The sequence below is a fragment of the Symphalangus syndactylus genome, chromosome 23 (assembly GCF_028878055.3).
Source record: "Symphalangus syndactylus isolate Jambi chromosome 23, NHGRI_mSymSyn1-v2.1_pri, whole genome shotgun sequence".
NCBI classification, from domain to species: domain Eukaryota; kingdom Metazoa; phylum Chordata; class Mammalia; order Primates; family Hylobatidae; genus Symphalangus; species Symphalangus syndactylus.
Window position 1 is genome coordinate 25149807 of NC_072445.2, and position 18278 is coordinate 25168084.

The 18278-nt window shown below is 38.1% G+C and overlaps 1 protein-coding gene across 1 annotated transcript in view; it reads right to left on the bottom strand.

The window, feature by feature from the left end:
• PKHD1 (PKHD1 ciliary IPT domain containing fibrocystin/polyductin) overlaps positions 1-18278 on the bottom strand; it is a 462062-nt gene that overhangs the window by 269881 nt on the left and 173903 nt on the right. The window contains exons 37-42 of the mRNA XM_055263099.2: positions 13260-13470; positions 12689-12846; positions 10180-10371; positions 7107-7232; positions 4876-4932; positions 4499-4629 (exon numbers count right to left, since the gene is read on the bottom strand). Coding sequence (XP_055119074.2) covers positions 4499-4629; positions 4876-4932; positions 7107-7232; positions 10180-10371; positions 12689-12846; positions 13260-13470 — 875 coding nt within the window. The remainder of the gene's footprint in view (positions 1-4498; positions 4630-4875; positions 4933-7106; positions 7233-10179; positions 10372-12688; positions 12847-13259; positions 13471-18278) is intronic.

Below are 18278 nucleotides of genomic sequence, written 5' to 3' on the forward strand. Positions count from 1 at the left end.
CCTTGGGAAAGGTCAGAGGTACATAAGAACCGAGGGCCAGAGAAGGGGGCTTCTTAAACACCCACCTTGTCTGCAAGTATACGATGAGAAATGTGGACTGGAGGCTAAAAGTGATCATCTCACTTGTCCACACAGCTCTATTTCATTACCAAGGAAATGCTATTTCATTACCAAGATTTTATGAGGAAAGAAAAGATTCTTAAATTTCAAAACTATATTCCAAGGACTGCATCCTTATTCATCACCTTTGCCAGCACAGATGCTCAGAAAGCATGTGTTTCCCTGAATAAATGGATTTGTTGAATCATCTGCCCTAGTGCCATTAGCATTTATGGCACATCTGGGTGATCACATATAAACACTTTCCAAGCGCATTTATAGGTGGGCAGGAGACTGCAACTTTGGTTCTCTGTTAGCTGATAAGACTCACTTTTCTTACAAAAGAAGCACTTGAACAGTCAGATCACATTCCTTCCTGGCCCTTCTTACTCTCAACTCCAATTTTGTATGCTACAAATGATTCATGAGGAAAAACCACGTATTTATGCAGGCAGCTGGCAGCTTGTGGGGAAGGGTTTAAGGCAAGCAGGGAATTTTGTGTGGAAATCAATTCTTTGCGGAAGTCAATGTATTATGGACATTCAAGCAAGAGAAATTCCAGAGAGAAATTAACTGCCCAAGTAAGCCAGCTCCTTGAGGTGTACATCTATAGTCACTAGAAAAAAAGTGAGTTAACCCTTCAGGCAGCTCTTAAATATGCATTACCTATTGAGTGGGGAAAGCTTGAGAACTGAGGTTGGGCCTTTAAACACAGAATTCCTTACAAAATTGATTCACAAACCAGAACAAATTCTCCTCAAATTAAATGCATGTCTCCAAAGGGCTCTTCTTCAGAGTTTTTCCACGGACTCTCCTAAACAGGAGTCTGGTCATAGGAAATTTCCAACACCTACATAAACAAGAGAGACTCTGAGCTCTGGAAGTGAACAGTCCCTTGCTGTTTGAGAGCAAAGACTTCCCAACCAGAGAGAATGAGAACAGGTTCACATAGGTTATGTCTTCTGGAAAGATGCAGCCTCTTGACAGATAACAAGGAGCTCCCGTCAAAGGAGTCCCAGACTCCGGAGCTGGAGCTGCTGAGGGAAGACAGCCTGAGGGTGAAGCGCTCTAAGAAGCTACAGGTGATGCATGAAAGAACCACCACCAACTTGCTTTTGGAAAGCATGGCAAACGCCTATTTAAGAAATGTACCAGGGAATGCCACAGGCCCCTGGAGACTCAAGCACATACCACTCGTGGGTCCTCACTGGCAAGAAGGTACAAAGCTCAGGTTTTGCTTCTCAGTGAAACTGCCCTGGACTCACCTCAGCTGCAGGCTGGGCAGGGAGACAAGCAGACCACCTGTGGCTATGAAAACTAAAAAAGAATATCATATTTGAAATTTATTTGCTTCATGCCAGGTTGAAGGTAAGTGAACTGCAAAGGCGACTGACTGCAAGCCCAGGTGAATTCCTTATGTTGTGGCTGAGAGTTTGGTCCCGGCTCTGCATCAGGGCAATTTAGGAATAATATAAAACCACAAACCATTGCACAGACTTAAGAATCATTTCCCCTGCCTACCTACCTGCCAGGTCAGAGATTTCAAGGTCAGACTCAGGTATGTGAGGAGAGTGAGTTTAGGCTTTCAGAGTTGGTTGCCCAAACATGAAGATTAGGCCATCTTCTTCAAGTCTAAATAAATGCATTTGTTTAATTAATACTATCATACCAATGTCAATGCCCTGGCCTTGGTACAGCTCCATGACTATGGGTATGGTTATGTTATCATTGGAGGGAGCCAGATGAAGAGCACATAGGAATTCTCTTATTTATGCAGCTTCTCGTACGTCTGAAATTATTTTAAAATTAAAAGTTTAAAATAACAACAAAGAAAAATCCTAATTAATCACAATTTTCTATCACATCTCTTTCTGTTCAACATGTTATACACATACACACAAATACATACCCACACATACACACATACCTTGTTATTGTGGAAGCCTCCTTATTATCCCTTTGGAATAAAGGTATATTTCTAAAATATGTTCTTCAAAATACTCTGTGTATCATCCATACAGGACACAATAAACACTAACTCAGCCAAGGACGGTGGCTCACACCTGTAGTCCCAACACTTTGGGAAGCCAAAGTGGGGAGATCACTTGAGACCAAGAGTTTGAGACTCGCCTAGGGAACATAGGTTTTTTTCCACATATGCCCAGTTATCACCTATGTCTTTAAGTAATGGCACATCACAGACAATAGAATACAAAAAAAAAAAAAAGACTGAATAACAGAAAGCCAATGGCACAACTGAAAAACTGGACGAGACTTTGCAAGATCTAATGCTGACGGCCCAACAGAATCTAAATGCTTCCACTGACTAAACTTATTTTTCAGTCATCAAAATGATTTTATAACTTTGGAACTTGTTCTTTACTTTCCTTTTTCTTCCCCCATATAATTTGGTTATAGATTTATACCCTCATTCGCTACATTAAATACATTTTTTTGAGCAACTACCATGTTTTAGACATCGTGCTAGCGTCTAAAAGCTAATGAAAATAGAATTAGAACTTTAAGGTCACCAAGGATGAATATGTCAGGAATAAACCTAATGAATCTACATTACAAGTTTAACCTAAAACTCCATTCTCAAAACATATGCATTGCATTTTTTTTCTAATTTTGTAAAGTGGATACAAGAGTAAGAAAGTAAATGAAGGGAAATGGAAAGCATTGGAGGGAGAGCAAGCAGCTAGTTGTAGACTCAATTTTTCTATTGCTGACTGGGTATTATTCTACAGGTCATTTTGCAAAGGCTCACGCAACCCACAGCTTTTCAGATTACCCTCTGGTTCTCTGCGCCTGCAGCCAGCTCAGCCCTTCTTCTTGTCAGCCAGTGGCCAGTACTCCTGTCCAGCAAACCACATATTACCCAGTGAGACAAGGACATTCCAGCTTTACACAGCAGGGTGAGCTGGGCAACTCTGAGGGTTTACTTTCCTGCATTTGATGTAGTCAACATTATGCTACCCAGAAAAGTACACAAAAACATGGTTTCTTAAGCCCAAAAGCTTGCAGACATAGAAAGGGCACATAGGAACTCTTTTATTTATGCAACTTCTTGTAAGTCTGAAATTATTTCAAAATTAAAAATTTTAAATAACAACAAAGAAAAATCCTAATTATCATTAGGATTTTTGGCCTGTAGTAGCCAACAAGTTAAATGCAGCTCCAGCTGTCCTGGGTCTGGGGTCTGGGTTCCTACAGTCCGTGTAGTTCTGCTTCCTTTGCTTACTGGCGTATTAGCCACTCCCATTAGGCACCTAAAATGGTGTGTAAGTGCTGTGCTTGGAACAAACATAATTAAGAATCTAAGGAAGGTTGAAGAGATAACCACTACTTTTACTAGGGGTTACTCAGCTGAAGGTAATTAAAAACAGATGATCAGTGAGAAAGAAGCTCATCCTCTGAGTTCCCTAGAAACTCAGCATAATGACATAGTGGATGCTCAGAGGAGTTTCCTGGAAGAGTGAGGCCCTTAACTCCTTTGATACATGATCCATGGGATAAAATAATTAGCAAAGGGGAAACGAAATGGCCTGCCACTACCCTGATGCACTTGTTCACTCAGGTCTACAGCTACATTGTCCCCCCAAAAATTAATTTCTTAAATGTTTAAACAGAAATTTACCAAGAGAAACCAATGTTAAGTTGTACTAAATAATGGGATTTTAAAAATCAAGGTCATTGAAGTGGACTTCATCCTCCTGGAATCTGACATGACCTTATATACCTCATGACTCAGTTTTGAACACTCTTAAAGGACAAAATATGGCCACATTAACATAATAAGATAGTGAAGGTTTAATAAGAAATTGGTATTGGAATCAAGAGAGACAAAAATCAGCACCCAGAGTGGGTAGTTCCGGGAGATATTTTAGTTTGCACTACCTAAATGACCAGGAAACGATCACTATCTACTTTGTTTTGCTTCATTACCTATTGCTTCAATAAAGTGTTTCCAGAAATCCTGAGAGGAATGCTTACATTTATCCTAAAGCACTTGTTTAATGCAAAATTATAAATTATTTTCTTGATACTAATATGCAGCAAGTAAACATTTCATACCACACCACCACTAATGCTGCCACCTTAAAGAACTTTTGGAGCAAGCTTGTCCAACTGGCAGCCCACAGGTCACATGTTGCCCAAGATGGCTTTGAAGGTAGCCAAACACAAATTCATCAACTTTCTTAACACATTATGAGATTTTTTTACAATTTTTTTTCAGCTCATCAGCTGTCATTAGTGTTAGTGCATTTTATGTGTGACCCAAGGCAATTCTTCTTCCAACGTGGCCCAGGGAAGCCAAAAGTTTGGACACCCCTGATTGAGAAAGAACTTTATGCCCTCTCGGTTCTGGTCTTCCTGGTAGAGCTGAAGATCTTACCTCTATAACATTGGTGGGACTGCGGATATAGATGCCAGATGGTGTCAACATTTCAGGATTGGAGAGTCCCTCAGCACCAGAAACCCGGATGATCACGTTGTTTCTTATTATATTTCCATGTCCTGACCAGTCTAATGTTTCAACAAACCCAGGGGATCCACAAACATAATTAAAATGTACTCAACTCAACACCCTTGATTCTACTAATACACATCAGAGTTCACATAATGCATTTCATATATATATATATATTTAGAAAATATTTAGTATGCACAATCAACTTAAGAGACCTAACATTTTGCCATCAGGCTTGTCTATAAAATATATGACAATTTTAAATACACTGTAATAGATTTAAAATCAATTTACATATTTACCATCTTTCTTTCCATGATTTGCCTCCCAGGAGATATATCTCATCTCCATGCATGTCCCTGAGAACAAAAGACCCCATTACTTGAGCATATTTTATGTCACTTAGGAAAACAAGAGATGCTGCAACACTACCTCTTTGGGTGTGGGTTGTTTTGATTTTGTTTTTGTGTTTTTATCTGTAAATCAGGGAAAGAGATGCAGATCTTATGAACTCTTCAGTTCTAGAGTATCAGGAATCAGAAGTCCATTTTAAATAAAAAGAACAGAAAAATAGATCTGTTTTACTTTTGAGGAGGAGTCTAAGTGACTATCTCCACTGTTAAGTGCCACATATCCTGTGTCAACACTAACCCCATTCCTAGCTGTTCAAACTGGCCACCTGCTATCTGCATGCCCTCACCTTCCCTTGGAAGATCTGAAATGTCATGTAGGAACAGGATGGACAATATCTAGGACCTTCTCACCCAAACCACTGAGGTTGGAATAGAAGAGCAAGCATGGGCCATGCTAATAGAGAAATTAGTCACTTAAGGGCTATCAATAAAGAGCAGCCCCAAAGAACCCTTCATTACAAAGTCTTTAAGTATCTGGGCTTCCTCATGCCATTTCATGGGTCTGGGCTTGCTCACTTGTTATGTGTGAGATTGAGTGCTTTACCTACCACACATCGATAAAGAAAAATTTTAATTCCCTCACTTGTAATACAATAGATGTCAAAAGCTTATAATTCACAACATTCAAGCACTGAAGGCTAAATTCCTCCTACAGGTTTTCTTCCTTGTGTAGTTAATATCTATTCCACATAATTGTTTTCTGCTAAGGTAATACTGTTAGGATACCTTTCTCAATTTCTCCTTGATGTTTCACCTTTTCCCTTGCACAGACAAACGTAGGAACAAACAAAGTCAATCCTACATCTGTTAGTTGACTTCCCTGTGGCTGTCCTTTTCTAATCAAAAGATTTTTCTGCACCTGATCACCTCAGTTACCCTTAGTTTTTTGTCTTTTAGAGCTAGAGTATGTTTTAAAGCAAATGTATCTGATTCATATTTTCTCACTAGACAGTTTCCATCTCAGGATAGAACTTTTATAGCTTTTATCTCAACAGATTGTTCTTAAATTAAACATGTATTTTCCCACTGATGATACTACAGAATTAAATATCAAATGGTATTTAACAAATACAGTTATATTCTTACTTTCAGTGAAAACCTCTGATTTACTTTTTTATTCTGATAAAACTAGAGACACTTTGTTCCTTAATTCATTCATTTCTTTCAACTAATAGATCTACCATGCACTAGTTAATATGCTAAGTGTTCAGGAGACAATGTCCTCAAGAAATCCAGTGGTATGAAGACATTAATCAGATGACCAGAAATGTGGTATATAATTTTAAATCAAGAAGTACCGATTGGCGCTTAAAGAGCTTAAACAGAAGGACTTGTCTGGGAGAGAGAATCTCGCAGGAGAAGAGTAAGGGGCATGAACAGAGCCAGAGAGCTTGTGCAAAGACCCTGAGGAAGGAAAAAGTATGGTCTTTTGAAGGAACTAAAATAAAATATTTTAGTGTCACTAGAGTATGGAGGAAGAGAAAAAGAACATGACAAGTTTACAGAAGTTAACAGAGACAAAATCACCAAAGGGATCTTTTAAGTCTGGTGAAAAGTTTGGGATTCTATTTTAAAAGCAATAAGAAACTCAATGGAGAGAAGTGATAGGATACAATTTGAGATTTTTAAAGATAATTCTGAGTTTTCAAAGGGGAATGAACTTTAGGAAACAGAAGTAGATACAGGTGATCAGTTGAAGATTCTGAAACATGGGCTTCTTCAGCAAGCCACAGGAGCTTAAATTCTATTAAGAAGAGAATTCCAGATTTTTAAATCCTTGGCCAACATCCAAGTTTGACAGTCTGTAAGACTATACAAAGACATATATATATGTGACTTAGAATTATTGTGAAAATTACTGGTAGTAAACTTTAAAACTTTCCATTATATACTTATTAACCTGAACTAAACTTTAAAAGATCAGTATCCTATGGGTAAAGTTTAGTAAGCCAATCAGTGATGACTACATTTAAATTTAGAATTTTTTACTACAGCCCATTTCTAGTGATCATAAAGCCAATATTTTTATAAATTGAGAATTAGAAATCTGGGGAGAATTCATTGTGAACAACTGTGTCCTACTCAAGAATGCAGAAATTAAACAAGCTTGTTTTACTTACCAACTAGCAGTGCATGACCTAAAATATTGTAGAATACATTGCTGTCTACCTTCAGGCCCAAGGTCCCGCACATGCTGAGGCCTCTACTGAAGGAACTCCTCACTGTGCAGCCCTGTATGAAAGACTCTGAATAGGAGAGAGTAAAGTAAAAATTAGAAATGGCTCCTGAGATTCCGTTGACCACATTTAAAGGAAACTACACTATAGCTAAAGACATTCTCCCACACAATAATGAAACTCAGGAGATAAGAAGTTAGAAGCAGCAATCAAATCAAGAGAATGGGTAATTCAAACAAAGAGGCCTCAATAATGAAAAGGGTGAAATTCAACAATCAGGTGTTAGAAAGAAAAAAAAAAACAATCTGAGAAAGACAAAGTATGTCAAACCAATAAAAGAACCCATGGCTGTCAAGATTTCCAACTGGCCATCATCTTTGGTATCAGCTCTCATCCCAATACAGCAGACGAGAAGTTAAGGATAATGTGAAGAGCACTGCTTATGGGCCAGCCTTGATCTTTGAAACCTGGAGCTGTGAATTAATATTTATAATTTACGAGGCAATAATATTCTTGGCCCAAGATAGCCAGAGACTCTTATTCCTAACTGTAAGCAAGGCCAAAGGTTGGCCTGAGGATCATGACTCTCACATTTGAACTGGATAGGTTTATAAAACCAAAGAGGAAGCTATCCTACTATGCTAAAAAATTGACAATTAGGAAAATCATCACACTGGTTCCATAGGCATATTCTATGACCCCCAAGTCTGGTTATGAGGCCTAGATGAGTCAATGAATACATAATTACTGAGTATCAACTATATGTCTCAGGAATTGTGCATTACATTGTGCTGGAAACATAAAAATGAACGAAACTAAGTAAACTCTGCATTCATGTATTTGCATTCTGATGGAGGAAACTGATATTAAAATAATAAAAATCCATTATTTGAATAATTAAACTACAAATCCTAAAGAGGGACCTTTGTATTATCACTAGGTAGTGAGAAAGATACAGATGCCAAGTGTTGGGATATTAGAAAAGTTATTTTAGTATACAGAATAATTTGACTTTTAAAATTGGGACTACCCAAAAAATTCTCAACTTTAACATGACTATTGACACTGGATCTCCACATTCCCCTCAATCTCAGCTCTTCTACTACTAGGTGCCCTCACATTACTCATCAAGGATCCACCCCAATAAATTAACCCATCCATATCTACTTCTGTAGAAAACACTGCCCGTGGTGCACAGAATCTTCACCATATCACCCAAACAGAATATGCCTGACCATGTGAACAACCAGTAAGTACTTATGTGTTTGTGTAGCTCTTATGGGTGGAATACTGGGATTGGTGAACCTTTAAAAAGTACTGTGCAACATTTACCTATGTAACAAACCTGCACATCCTGCACGTGTATCCTGGAACTTAAAATTAAATTAAATTTTTTAAAAAGTACTGTTCAAAGATCCCAATGCTTTCTAACTCTAGTAGCTGGGAGTAATTAGCTGTGTAGGACATGAGGGGCTTCAGGGTGTTAAACAATAAAAGATTCCTTGATGATCATTCCAAAAGTTTCTAGCCTCTGCATTTTAACAGGGATTTAAAGGTAATAATGTACTAATGCAGTAATTTTCAAACTTTTATTTTTTAAGCACTGAACTCTTTTTCAAATAAAACCTAAAATATAAAATATCTATAAAAATAGATGAATGTGCAGCTACTCTGATTGAAACAGAGGTGGGAGAGATAGGTTAGGTAAAATTTGATCAAGGAAGGACTTTGATTATGTTCAATTGATAACTTATTTGTGACAGCTACCCTCTTTTTTACTGAATTGGCCGCATGTCAAATATTCTGCAGTACTATATACAGCTGACCAAAGAACCAGAGAGAAGGAAATAAAGATACTAATCAATCCGAAGCACTAGGGGAGAGGCCATATGAGGAGCCATCCTCTGAAATGACTCAAATAAATTTAAAAAGATTGGAAAAATTAGAATAAACAGACTTCCTTAGCATGCAGATAATTGGAAATGAAGGAAAATGTTGCTTCTGGCAGTTCAGAATCCTGCCCTCAATGACTTCAAGGATTACTCTGCAATTACCTGTTAGAATCCTAGCATCTCTCAAGAGCCACCTGAACCACAAAGTATGCCCTGATGTCCTTTATCAGGCATCAACCTCTGAACCCCTGGGGCACAACCTCTTTAAAGAAGGCAAAGCTTGAATGTGTGGGTGTTGAAAGTGCTGATGAATGGGGAGGATCACTCAGAAATGGAGCTGCTGTCCTCCTGACTTGGCATCTGCACCCCCATTCTGTGATTCTCTGTAGATCAGCTTTTGGTAATGAGTTTTTGCCCTGGATGTTCCTACATTCAACTTTGATTTTAGAACTTTTATCAGTGCATTGGGTCATATTCTCTTTTTCTGATTCTGATCTTGTTTTTCACCTAGTTGTTCTCACCTGAATTTGATGTTTCCTGCTCCCTTCTTATATCTTCATGTCTGGCCAAGATCTGCACATGTAACTGCTCCTCATTCCCAGAAAAAGCACCTGGGTTTCAGCCCATTCCCCCTCATTTCCCCAGGCAAAAGATTCCTCTGATTTAGGACAACTTTACATAGAAGTGCCTGGACTCCCACAGTGTTGATAATGTAATGCCAATTCACCTGTAGTCACAAAGCTAGTAAGTGGTAGAGACAGAATTCAAAACACAGGATTGTGTGGTTCACTCTCGTGTGCTGTATTATAGTGATAGTTCTCAAAGTGGACTCCTTGGACTGCCTGTTCCAGAATCAAAAGGTTTGTATATTCAAAATACACATTCCTAAGTCTACCTTAGACCGGAATTTCTTGGGGTAAGGTCTATAACTCTGAATTTTAATAAGCTCCACAAGTGATTTGTTTAGGCATACTGAAGTTTGGGAACCACAGACCTAGAATATAACAATTATCCATCTCTAAATCCCTCAAATCCCACATATCATCTATCAATCCTCCATGCATGTAGTGCCTTAAACATGGGAGAAAGAAACATGAGAAGGTCCTAGGTCTGGACCCCCTTACCTCTCATAGCTCCCACCAGAGTGAGTGAGCTCAGATGCTTATGGAAGGCTTGCCCCAAGACTCGAAACTGCACTCCCTTCAACTGGACCTGGCTGGGCTCTTCTGGGAAGGACTGAACGATCACTCTGGCTCCCATATCCCTGGATCCCAGCGTCTTCTCACTCATGGAATACAAACAGTGCTGCAGATTACCTGAAACACAAAATAAAGTCCAGAGAACCTAAAGCATGTAGAACATGCTTCCAGACAAATCTCCCAGTTTGAAAGGTACTGTCAGCACCAAGGAAAAACCATTACTGTTTATTTCATTTAATAATCTTATTTCCCCTTTTCTTTGATTCTCCTCTGTAGATTACTAATTAAAAGATCCGATAAACAGGACATGATGTTGCCTTCATTCTATTTTTTCAAGAAACTCCCAAATCAATCACCTTAATTACTGTCACAAAGAGTCAGACTATAACCCACAAACCCAACCTAAATAGATGCTTATTTCAATCTAAAAGATCCTCTGGAGGAAATGTGCAATAAAATGACCTTCTTGTGGTTGATAATTGTAGGAAAGACATGTTAGCACTGAATATAATAACAGCACTTTTTAATCTTAATCTGTCCAACGAGGTTTCCCCATTACTGTGCTGTTTTATGGTTTGGGGACTTAGCAATAACGCTACCACAGAAATGTCAAAGGACTCCAGAGAAGCAACTGAGCAGCTCCTGCACCAACACCTACTTCCCCAGCTGTGCCACTAATGAGGACAGCAGCAACCTGAACCTAACACACACAACTACAAATGCCAGTGAGGACAGCAACCACCTGAACACACACAACTATGAATACCAGGGAGGGCAGCAAACCACCTGGACCTAACACACACAACTACTACTGCTACCAAAATGTTGTGACCTCAGGATCCAGGGCACCTTCTGTTGATACATGGCATTTGGTGGTACAAAGTAATCTGGAGAATAAATCATCTCTCTAATGAATAATAAAGATTTTTCATGTTAATGATCCAAAGAAGCACCAATAATATAAAACACTGTATCACATCACAGTAAATTTCAGAATCCAGTCATTTGCTAATACCCAGAGAAGAGGTGAATGAAGAGATATTTATATTTGTATGCCTTATCACAATTCGATTATTTGTGCCAGTGATCCATAAGATTTTCAAATGGACAGGCCTTGTGTTATTAAATTCAGCTACCTTGTTCCACACTCCAGCCCCACACAGAAAAGGAATGACTTATTTTGAGAATATTGTAGTTATATTTACGATTTGTGATAAAATCAAGGATGTTTTCCATTTGGGGCTCACAGATTTATAATGGCTTAAACCTAGAAACATGGTCTCACTGGCAGCATGATCAAATGCAATATTTGGCAAAATATGATCTCAGAATACCAAGGAAGTTTGAATAGAATGTAGATCCCAATTCTGCAGAATTGACAAAGTTGGGCAGTTGATGGAAGTGAACCCACTGTTATCCAAACATTCTTTTTAGAATGACACATTTGTGAGTAGATGATTTGTAGGGAGGGAGGTGAGGCCAAACTGCCTCTCTACTTCTAACAACTCCCCACACCAAACCACGTGGCAACATTTTACTCACATGCACCTATATTTAGACACAACTCAAATCTTTAACTCCAGCTCCCTTTGACCTTTCTTCCAGGCTCCACACATTACCAGACATCTCTACACAGTTGCTGGCCTGGCATCTCAGTTACGACATATACAAAATTAAACTCACGATTGCCACTCTCCCACCCCAAAATCTACTCCCTTTCCCATCCCAGCAAATAGCCTCATCATCCATCCAGAGCTCATGCCTGGAAGTCATCCTTGACACCCACACCATCCTGGACCAAAGTTGACAAATGATATCTTCACAACATGTGAAAGCCTCATAATGTACAGCCTGGGAAACCAAAACATGACCTACTAAACTAACCATCCCTGAAATAGATGCTTAATAGGCACATCAATGTGATTCAGTGCCTGCTATTCTACTAGAAGATAAATTGAATTTTTCCACCACTTACCTAAAGTATGTGGTAGTTCACTCAGAAAACAAATCCCAAAAAGGGGATGGGGGAGCCCTACAAGTCTGATCAGTAAGAATGTGCTGCCTGAGCCCAGAACTCTGGCATATGGCTTTCCTGAGAATCTTATAAGTGGCCTGGAATTTTAACATTGAACCCAGAAATGTAATTCAACTCTTCAGATTTAGTTCTTTAATAGAAATATTTTCCCCAGAGAAATAATATTCTATTTCTTTTGTCTTTTGTTTATCTTTTTCACAAGGTTGTTGGGCAGTGGGGCAGGGAGGAGGATGAAATGACAATCAAGAGCATTCTGAAAACTACAGAAAAGTATGGGCATCCAAAGGTTAAGGGCTTACTCTATTTTAAAAGAGGTCAACCATAGCAATGCCATCTATCATCAGACAGTAAGAATATTCATTTTTGCTCATTGGACTTTCCAACAAAACACTCTTCTACCTTCTGGAGCATTGGCCTCCTGGCATGAAACAAGCAGCTTCTCCCTCTCGTTAGTGAGAGTTCCTTGTATGGTAATACGCCTGCTGAGCAGAGCCACAGTGGCCTTGAAAACATGGTGCTCCCCAGCCACCCAATTCTCTGTAAAGTTGTGAGAATATCTGGGGAAAAAAAGAGGATGATAGAACTGAGGACATTACTCCAAATCTTACTAGGAATAATAAGCCACTAGATTGACATAATTCTTCCTTTGGAGATCTATTCATGTTTCTTTAGAAACTCAATACCAAATAGTGAACTATAGACGTAAGTACATGAAAATTAGAAATTATGCTGATCATTGCCCTAATCATTTGTGTAAGACAGAAGTTCTAGAGACTCACAAGACAAACTAACTTACAAAGTCTAAATCTTCAAAACATTTCATGCTTTTTAATTTTCTTGTCAAAATGTCTACCATTATTTAAGCAGAAGAAATAAATCATGTAAAGACCCCAATACAAATGTCCAGACCCCAACACAGTTAAGATCTCATCTTCCTCCATGTCAACTTAGCCAAGCTGACACTCAGTACCTCAAAGGTGACTTAAGATAGAGGTCTGTATCCTGCACAGTTTCCACAGTGACAATCTCTTCCATCGGTTTGGCACCTTCAACACCTGTTCCACTGATGATGACAACTTCATCCCCAGGGTGCCAGTCCACAGCATCTTCTAAAGCCAACACTGTGTCTCGGGCATGGGCAGTTGCTCGAAGATGGGTGACAATTACTTCTGGTAGTGAACCTAAAGCAGCCCAAGGAAAAGTTGTCCAGATAATTTAATTATTAATCAAAACGTGATTAATTAATCATTAATAAATGTGATGTTATTTAGCCAAAGAATCCCATAAAATAAGACCTGGAAAAGCAAGCTTCAGGATAGGTAAGCACCAATTTTTTATATTAGTTTTGTTTTATTTTGTTTGACATTAGTTTTCTTTTTATCTATAAAAAGAAGTCAATAAAAGTAAGCCAGAATAGAGAATAGCAATGTGTAAAAAGCACAAGAATTGTGGTCAGATTACACTTATATTTGAGTCACGGTCTTGTCATATTCTAACCCTATTCTTTAGGGTAATAAACTTGATGAGCGGGCTTCAGTTTCCTCAGTTAAAAACAGAAGTAGCAGGGTCTTCCATCACAGGGTTTTGGAAAGATTCAATGAAATAATATCTATGAAACATCTAGCTTGGATGTTACCACATAATAGACCCTAAATGTATGTTAGTCCTTTCTCTTCCTTTTCTGTGTCACACTGTTTGAGGATGAAATTTTACCACCTCTTTTTTATTCCAAGTAAAAACAAGTGGTTATTAGACTTTCTGATGTAGACCTCCATAACTAATTTCCAGTATGAAGACTTCACAAATAACAAAAATAGAGGTGAAAACAAAAATTATCTCTTAGAGTTGTCATAAGTCTTGGTGTATTAAATGATCCCTTCAAACTCTAAAAACTAGACCTATCTAACATAGGACTGCTAAATGCAGTTGACGAAGGGGAACTTGTGGTTCTAGATAACTTCGTTTGTATTACACTCCAGCATACCCACCTGACCACCCCCATACCAGCATGCTAATCTCTAATTATCAAAGATTCAAGAAGGTCATCTGTCTCACAGTTTATTCTGGTCTTTTCCAGCAAGGGTCAAGGCACAGATTTTTTCAAGGCATTATCTGAATACTTCAGAAAACACAAGGCTTACTCCCTACTCCTTCCTCTTTCTGTAGTGCATTTCCTTCCTCTTTTGCAATGGAGGATAATTTACCTTTAGCCTGCAGCAAGTTACTGTCCTCCCTTGTTGTACTAAAGTAAAGTAATAATACTTGAATCTCTAACTACAGAGGTGGCCGACAATAAATCATTTTCAAATTATTTTCAACTTTCCTCTTTATTTATTTGTCTCCCTGTGCATAAGCACTTGTACCAATAATGTTCTAGGCTTAGAAAGGTCTCTGGGTTAATATTGTAATTTCTGAAGTTTACTTGGGCAATAATTTTGTCTTAAAAAAATGTACAGAGTTCAAAATTTCTAATTATAGGGCAGGTGAAAATTAAGACATAAATCATCCCAAAAGAAAATAATTTTAATTTTATTTCTTGTTTGTATATCTTAACCCTTGGAAACAATAAAATGAAATAAAATTTATTTATATGTATATGCATATATATGTGAATTTTTATAACCCATTCTTGAATGTCTACATAGAAAAATCTCCACCAAGCATAGAAAAATGTTTATCCAAGACAAAACGCCGTCAGATTCTGTGATCAGTATTCACAATTCTCAATTAATATGCAACAAACACCTACTATGTGACTATCAACATGCAAGCTACACATGGCAGAACCAACAGTAGACACCACAAAGGTCTAGCTCAACTAATTACTCCTATAATGGTCAACTCTGAATGGATGAAAAAATTCACAGATAATCTTTGAAGTACATTTTTAAACTATTAACAAAAAGTTATATCTTTTTAAATATTGACAGAGCCTCTAGAAAGCAGTAAAACTATCTTATAACTTATGCACTCTCATTGCAAAAATAACATCTCTATGTGTGTGGTTAAAACATCAAGCCTGGATGTTTAATGAGTGTTGGCTTCATATTTCTAGCTACATAGTAGATATTGACATTTAGATGAGCTACTACCATCTTAAAATTATTGTGATAATTATCTGAGCTAGACCCTCTTGCAAACAGCTTTTATTCCTTTAAGTATTCCTCCTTATGTTCTTTTTTTAAACAAATTTTGTGGTGAGTTATTTTAATTACATCCCTTCTTTGTCCATTAACCTGCAGTATTCTCCTGCAATACTCAGTAACAAAGTCTCAAATTTCCTGCTTGACTTTAAAGACTCTCCATAATGTCACCCTACTTTATGGTCTCTGATTTCTTAATAAATTCTGTTCCAAGAAGCCCAGTCTCTTTACCTCTTCTCATTTAACAGGATCATCCTCCCTCTAATCTTTTGTCAATTTTGTCCTTTCCACTCGTGTCCTTGCTTCTTTCTCTTCATCTATCCTTTTAAAGCACAACTCAAACCAGATCTTTTCAATGAATTTCAGAACATACTTCATCTTCACTTCCTCCTACAGACCTTGTAGTGATCAGTGACATCGTTCCTTCAGCAAAATCTGTGTATACATCTGGGATTTAGGCATTCCCAAGCATGTCTGGGTAGCTTGTGGGCCATTTATTGGAGCTGCTTTGTGTGGGGGAGGAAGTTTGCACAAAGAAACAGATGGGAGAAAGGAAGATGACAGAGAAGATATGGGGTCAATCTCAGATATAGGCCCTCTCTCTTGACCACAAGGACGTGCGACTGAACCTGAGGGAATAATTTGGAGGAACCCTCCAGATGGCTTTGTCACCTGATACTGCTCCACCTGAGATTCTCTCACCAACTCACTCTGCTGCATTCTTTAGAACTTAAACCTGAGAGAAGCCTCCAAGACTTGCTGAGTAGGCAAACCCTGTATATAATCTGTCATATCACCATGGCTGTCTCCTTTCTCACACTTAACACAACTGCAATTTGGCCTCTATTTCTGTACTTAGAATTTGTCTCCCCCACTAAACACAACAGCCAAAACCACACCTATGTTTGTGCACTGTCACAACATCAATGCCTTTCACAGTATCTAGCATATAATAAGTGTTCCATAAATACATCCTGAATGCATAAAATCACAAATGAGACAGAGAAACAAGCGCCCCAATGTCTTGGTGTCCAGTTGATCAGGTGGGACTCTGAGCGGCATGCAGAGACAGTTGCCACATTTCATCATGGGACACAGTACACTCCCACCCTTTGGGGTTTTAAATGAAAGCCCACACCCTCAAACCCATGTGTTCAGCACTCTCATGGCAGGTGCCAGCAGTAGATGCAGAGATGAGGCAGCCCCTACTACCTTCCTGAATGGAGAACAACGACCAAGAAGCCAAAGTAGGAGGAAAAGAACATGAAAGATGCCTCATGGTGACTAAGGCAGACAGATGAACTCACAGAAAACACATTGTGAGAACACCTAGAACAAGCAAGCAGAAATGCTAAAAAGAGGAGAAGGTTTTGTGAGAGTTGGGAGCTGCAGAGAGTAAAATTTTTATCACTATCGAAATATCCACGGGCTGAGCAGGCTCAGGGAAAAGCCCGGGGAGACTTCAGTCATATAAACAATAGTCAGTCCCATGTATCTCAGCACTAAATCATCCTGAAATTACTAAAGTGCATGTGTCTTTTCTCTCCACCTTACAGGTAGCACCATGACTGCTGTGCCGCTGCCTCATGTCTCCTTTATATATGGCACAATTCCTAACACAGCACTGGACACATAATTAACATTCAATTCATAGTGGTTTAAATGAGCTATTTTAAGTATTGCCTTCTGGGCAATCACTTGTAAACTCCCATCAGATATATACCCAAGTGAGTATATAATATTCAATATACAAAAAGCAGAAAAAAATACAAACGTTTATTGAAAACCTAGAATAACCCCAACCTATGCAAACTAGTTTCATTGTCAAGTAAGAAATCTTAGGTTTTTTATTTTTGTTATTTATTTTAACAGATTGTACAGATAGGAAACTATGATTCTTCAAGGACAAGATTATTTGGTAATAGATATCAGCACAAAGTTCTGAAACTAGTTCTTCTGAATCTAAGACCAGAGAACTAGACAAGTAAATGGAATTTGTAGCCTCTGGAAATAGCTGTAAATTAACTGTACCCAATTAGCTTTGATGTTCAAAAAATTATACTCATTACTGCATAAATGTTATTTAAATGTCATACAAGGTGGACCAACTGACTTCTCTGATGAAGAAGGCATTGCACACCTTTTAAATCTGAGTCATTTCTGTTCATAGAACTATTGAAACCCAGGTTGGGTAGCTCCCTTCCTTTCTGTACCACAAATCAAAAAACACATAAAACTACAGTATAAAAAGCTCAATAATTTATGAATATGCTAAATGAAAAAGGACTATGCTTTTAACTTGTAATTTAATACTATGTTTAATCACTTTGGGCTTTCGATGTTGACCTGTTAACCAACAAACTACTCATTTACTCCCACTAATGACTTCTACTCATAATTGTATTTCCTACAAATTATTGTTCAAGCATTTCAATGTCATTCATCCATAATTACACAGTCTCAGAGAACCATTCTTACTAAATGGGCATGGAGAAAAAGAAAATAATCTTTGTGGGTTAACACACTAAAATCACTAATTGTCCTCTGTTTATTTTGTAGGACTTAAATCTTTATTCTAAGAATAACTGCCAAGGCCTTTCAAAATCATTTAGGGTGGGTGAGGGAGAGAGGGAGGGAGAGAGAGAGAGAAAGAAGGAAAGAAGAGAGAGAAAGGAGAAAGAAAAGGATAATTTATTAAAATAATGTTTGCATCAGAATAGAAATAAAGGAACTCACAAGAAAACTAGAAATATCGTCCTCAAATATATACAAATTATTTCCCCCTTATTTCTGGATGCAACATCACCATTATCCATAACAAAACATTGAATGCTGTCTTGTGTGTG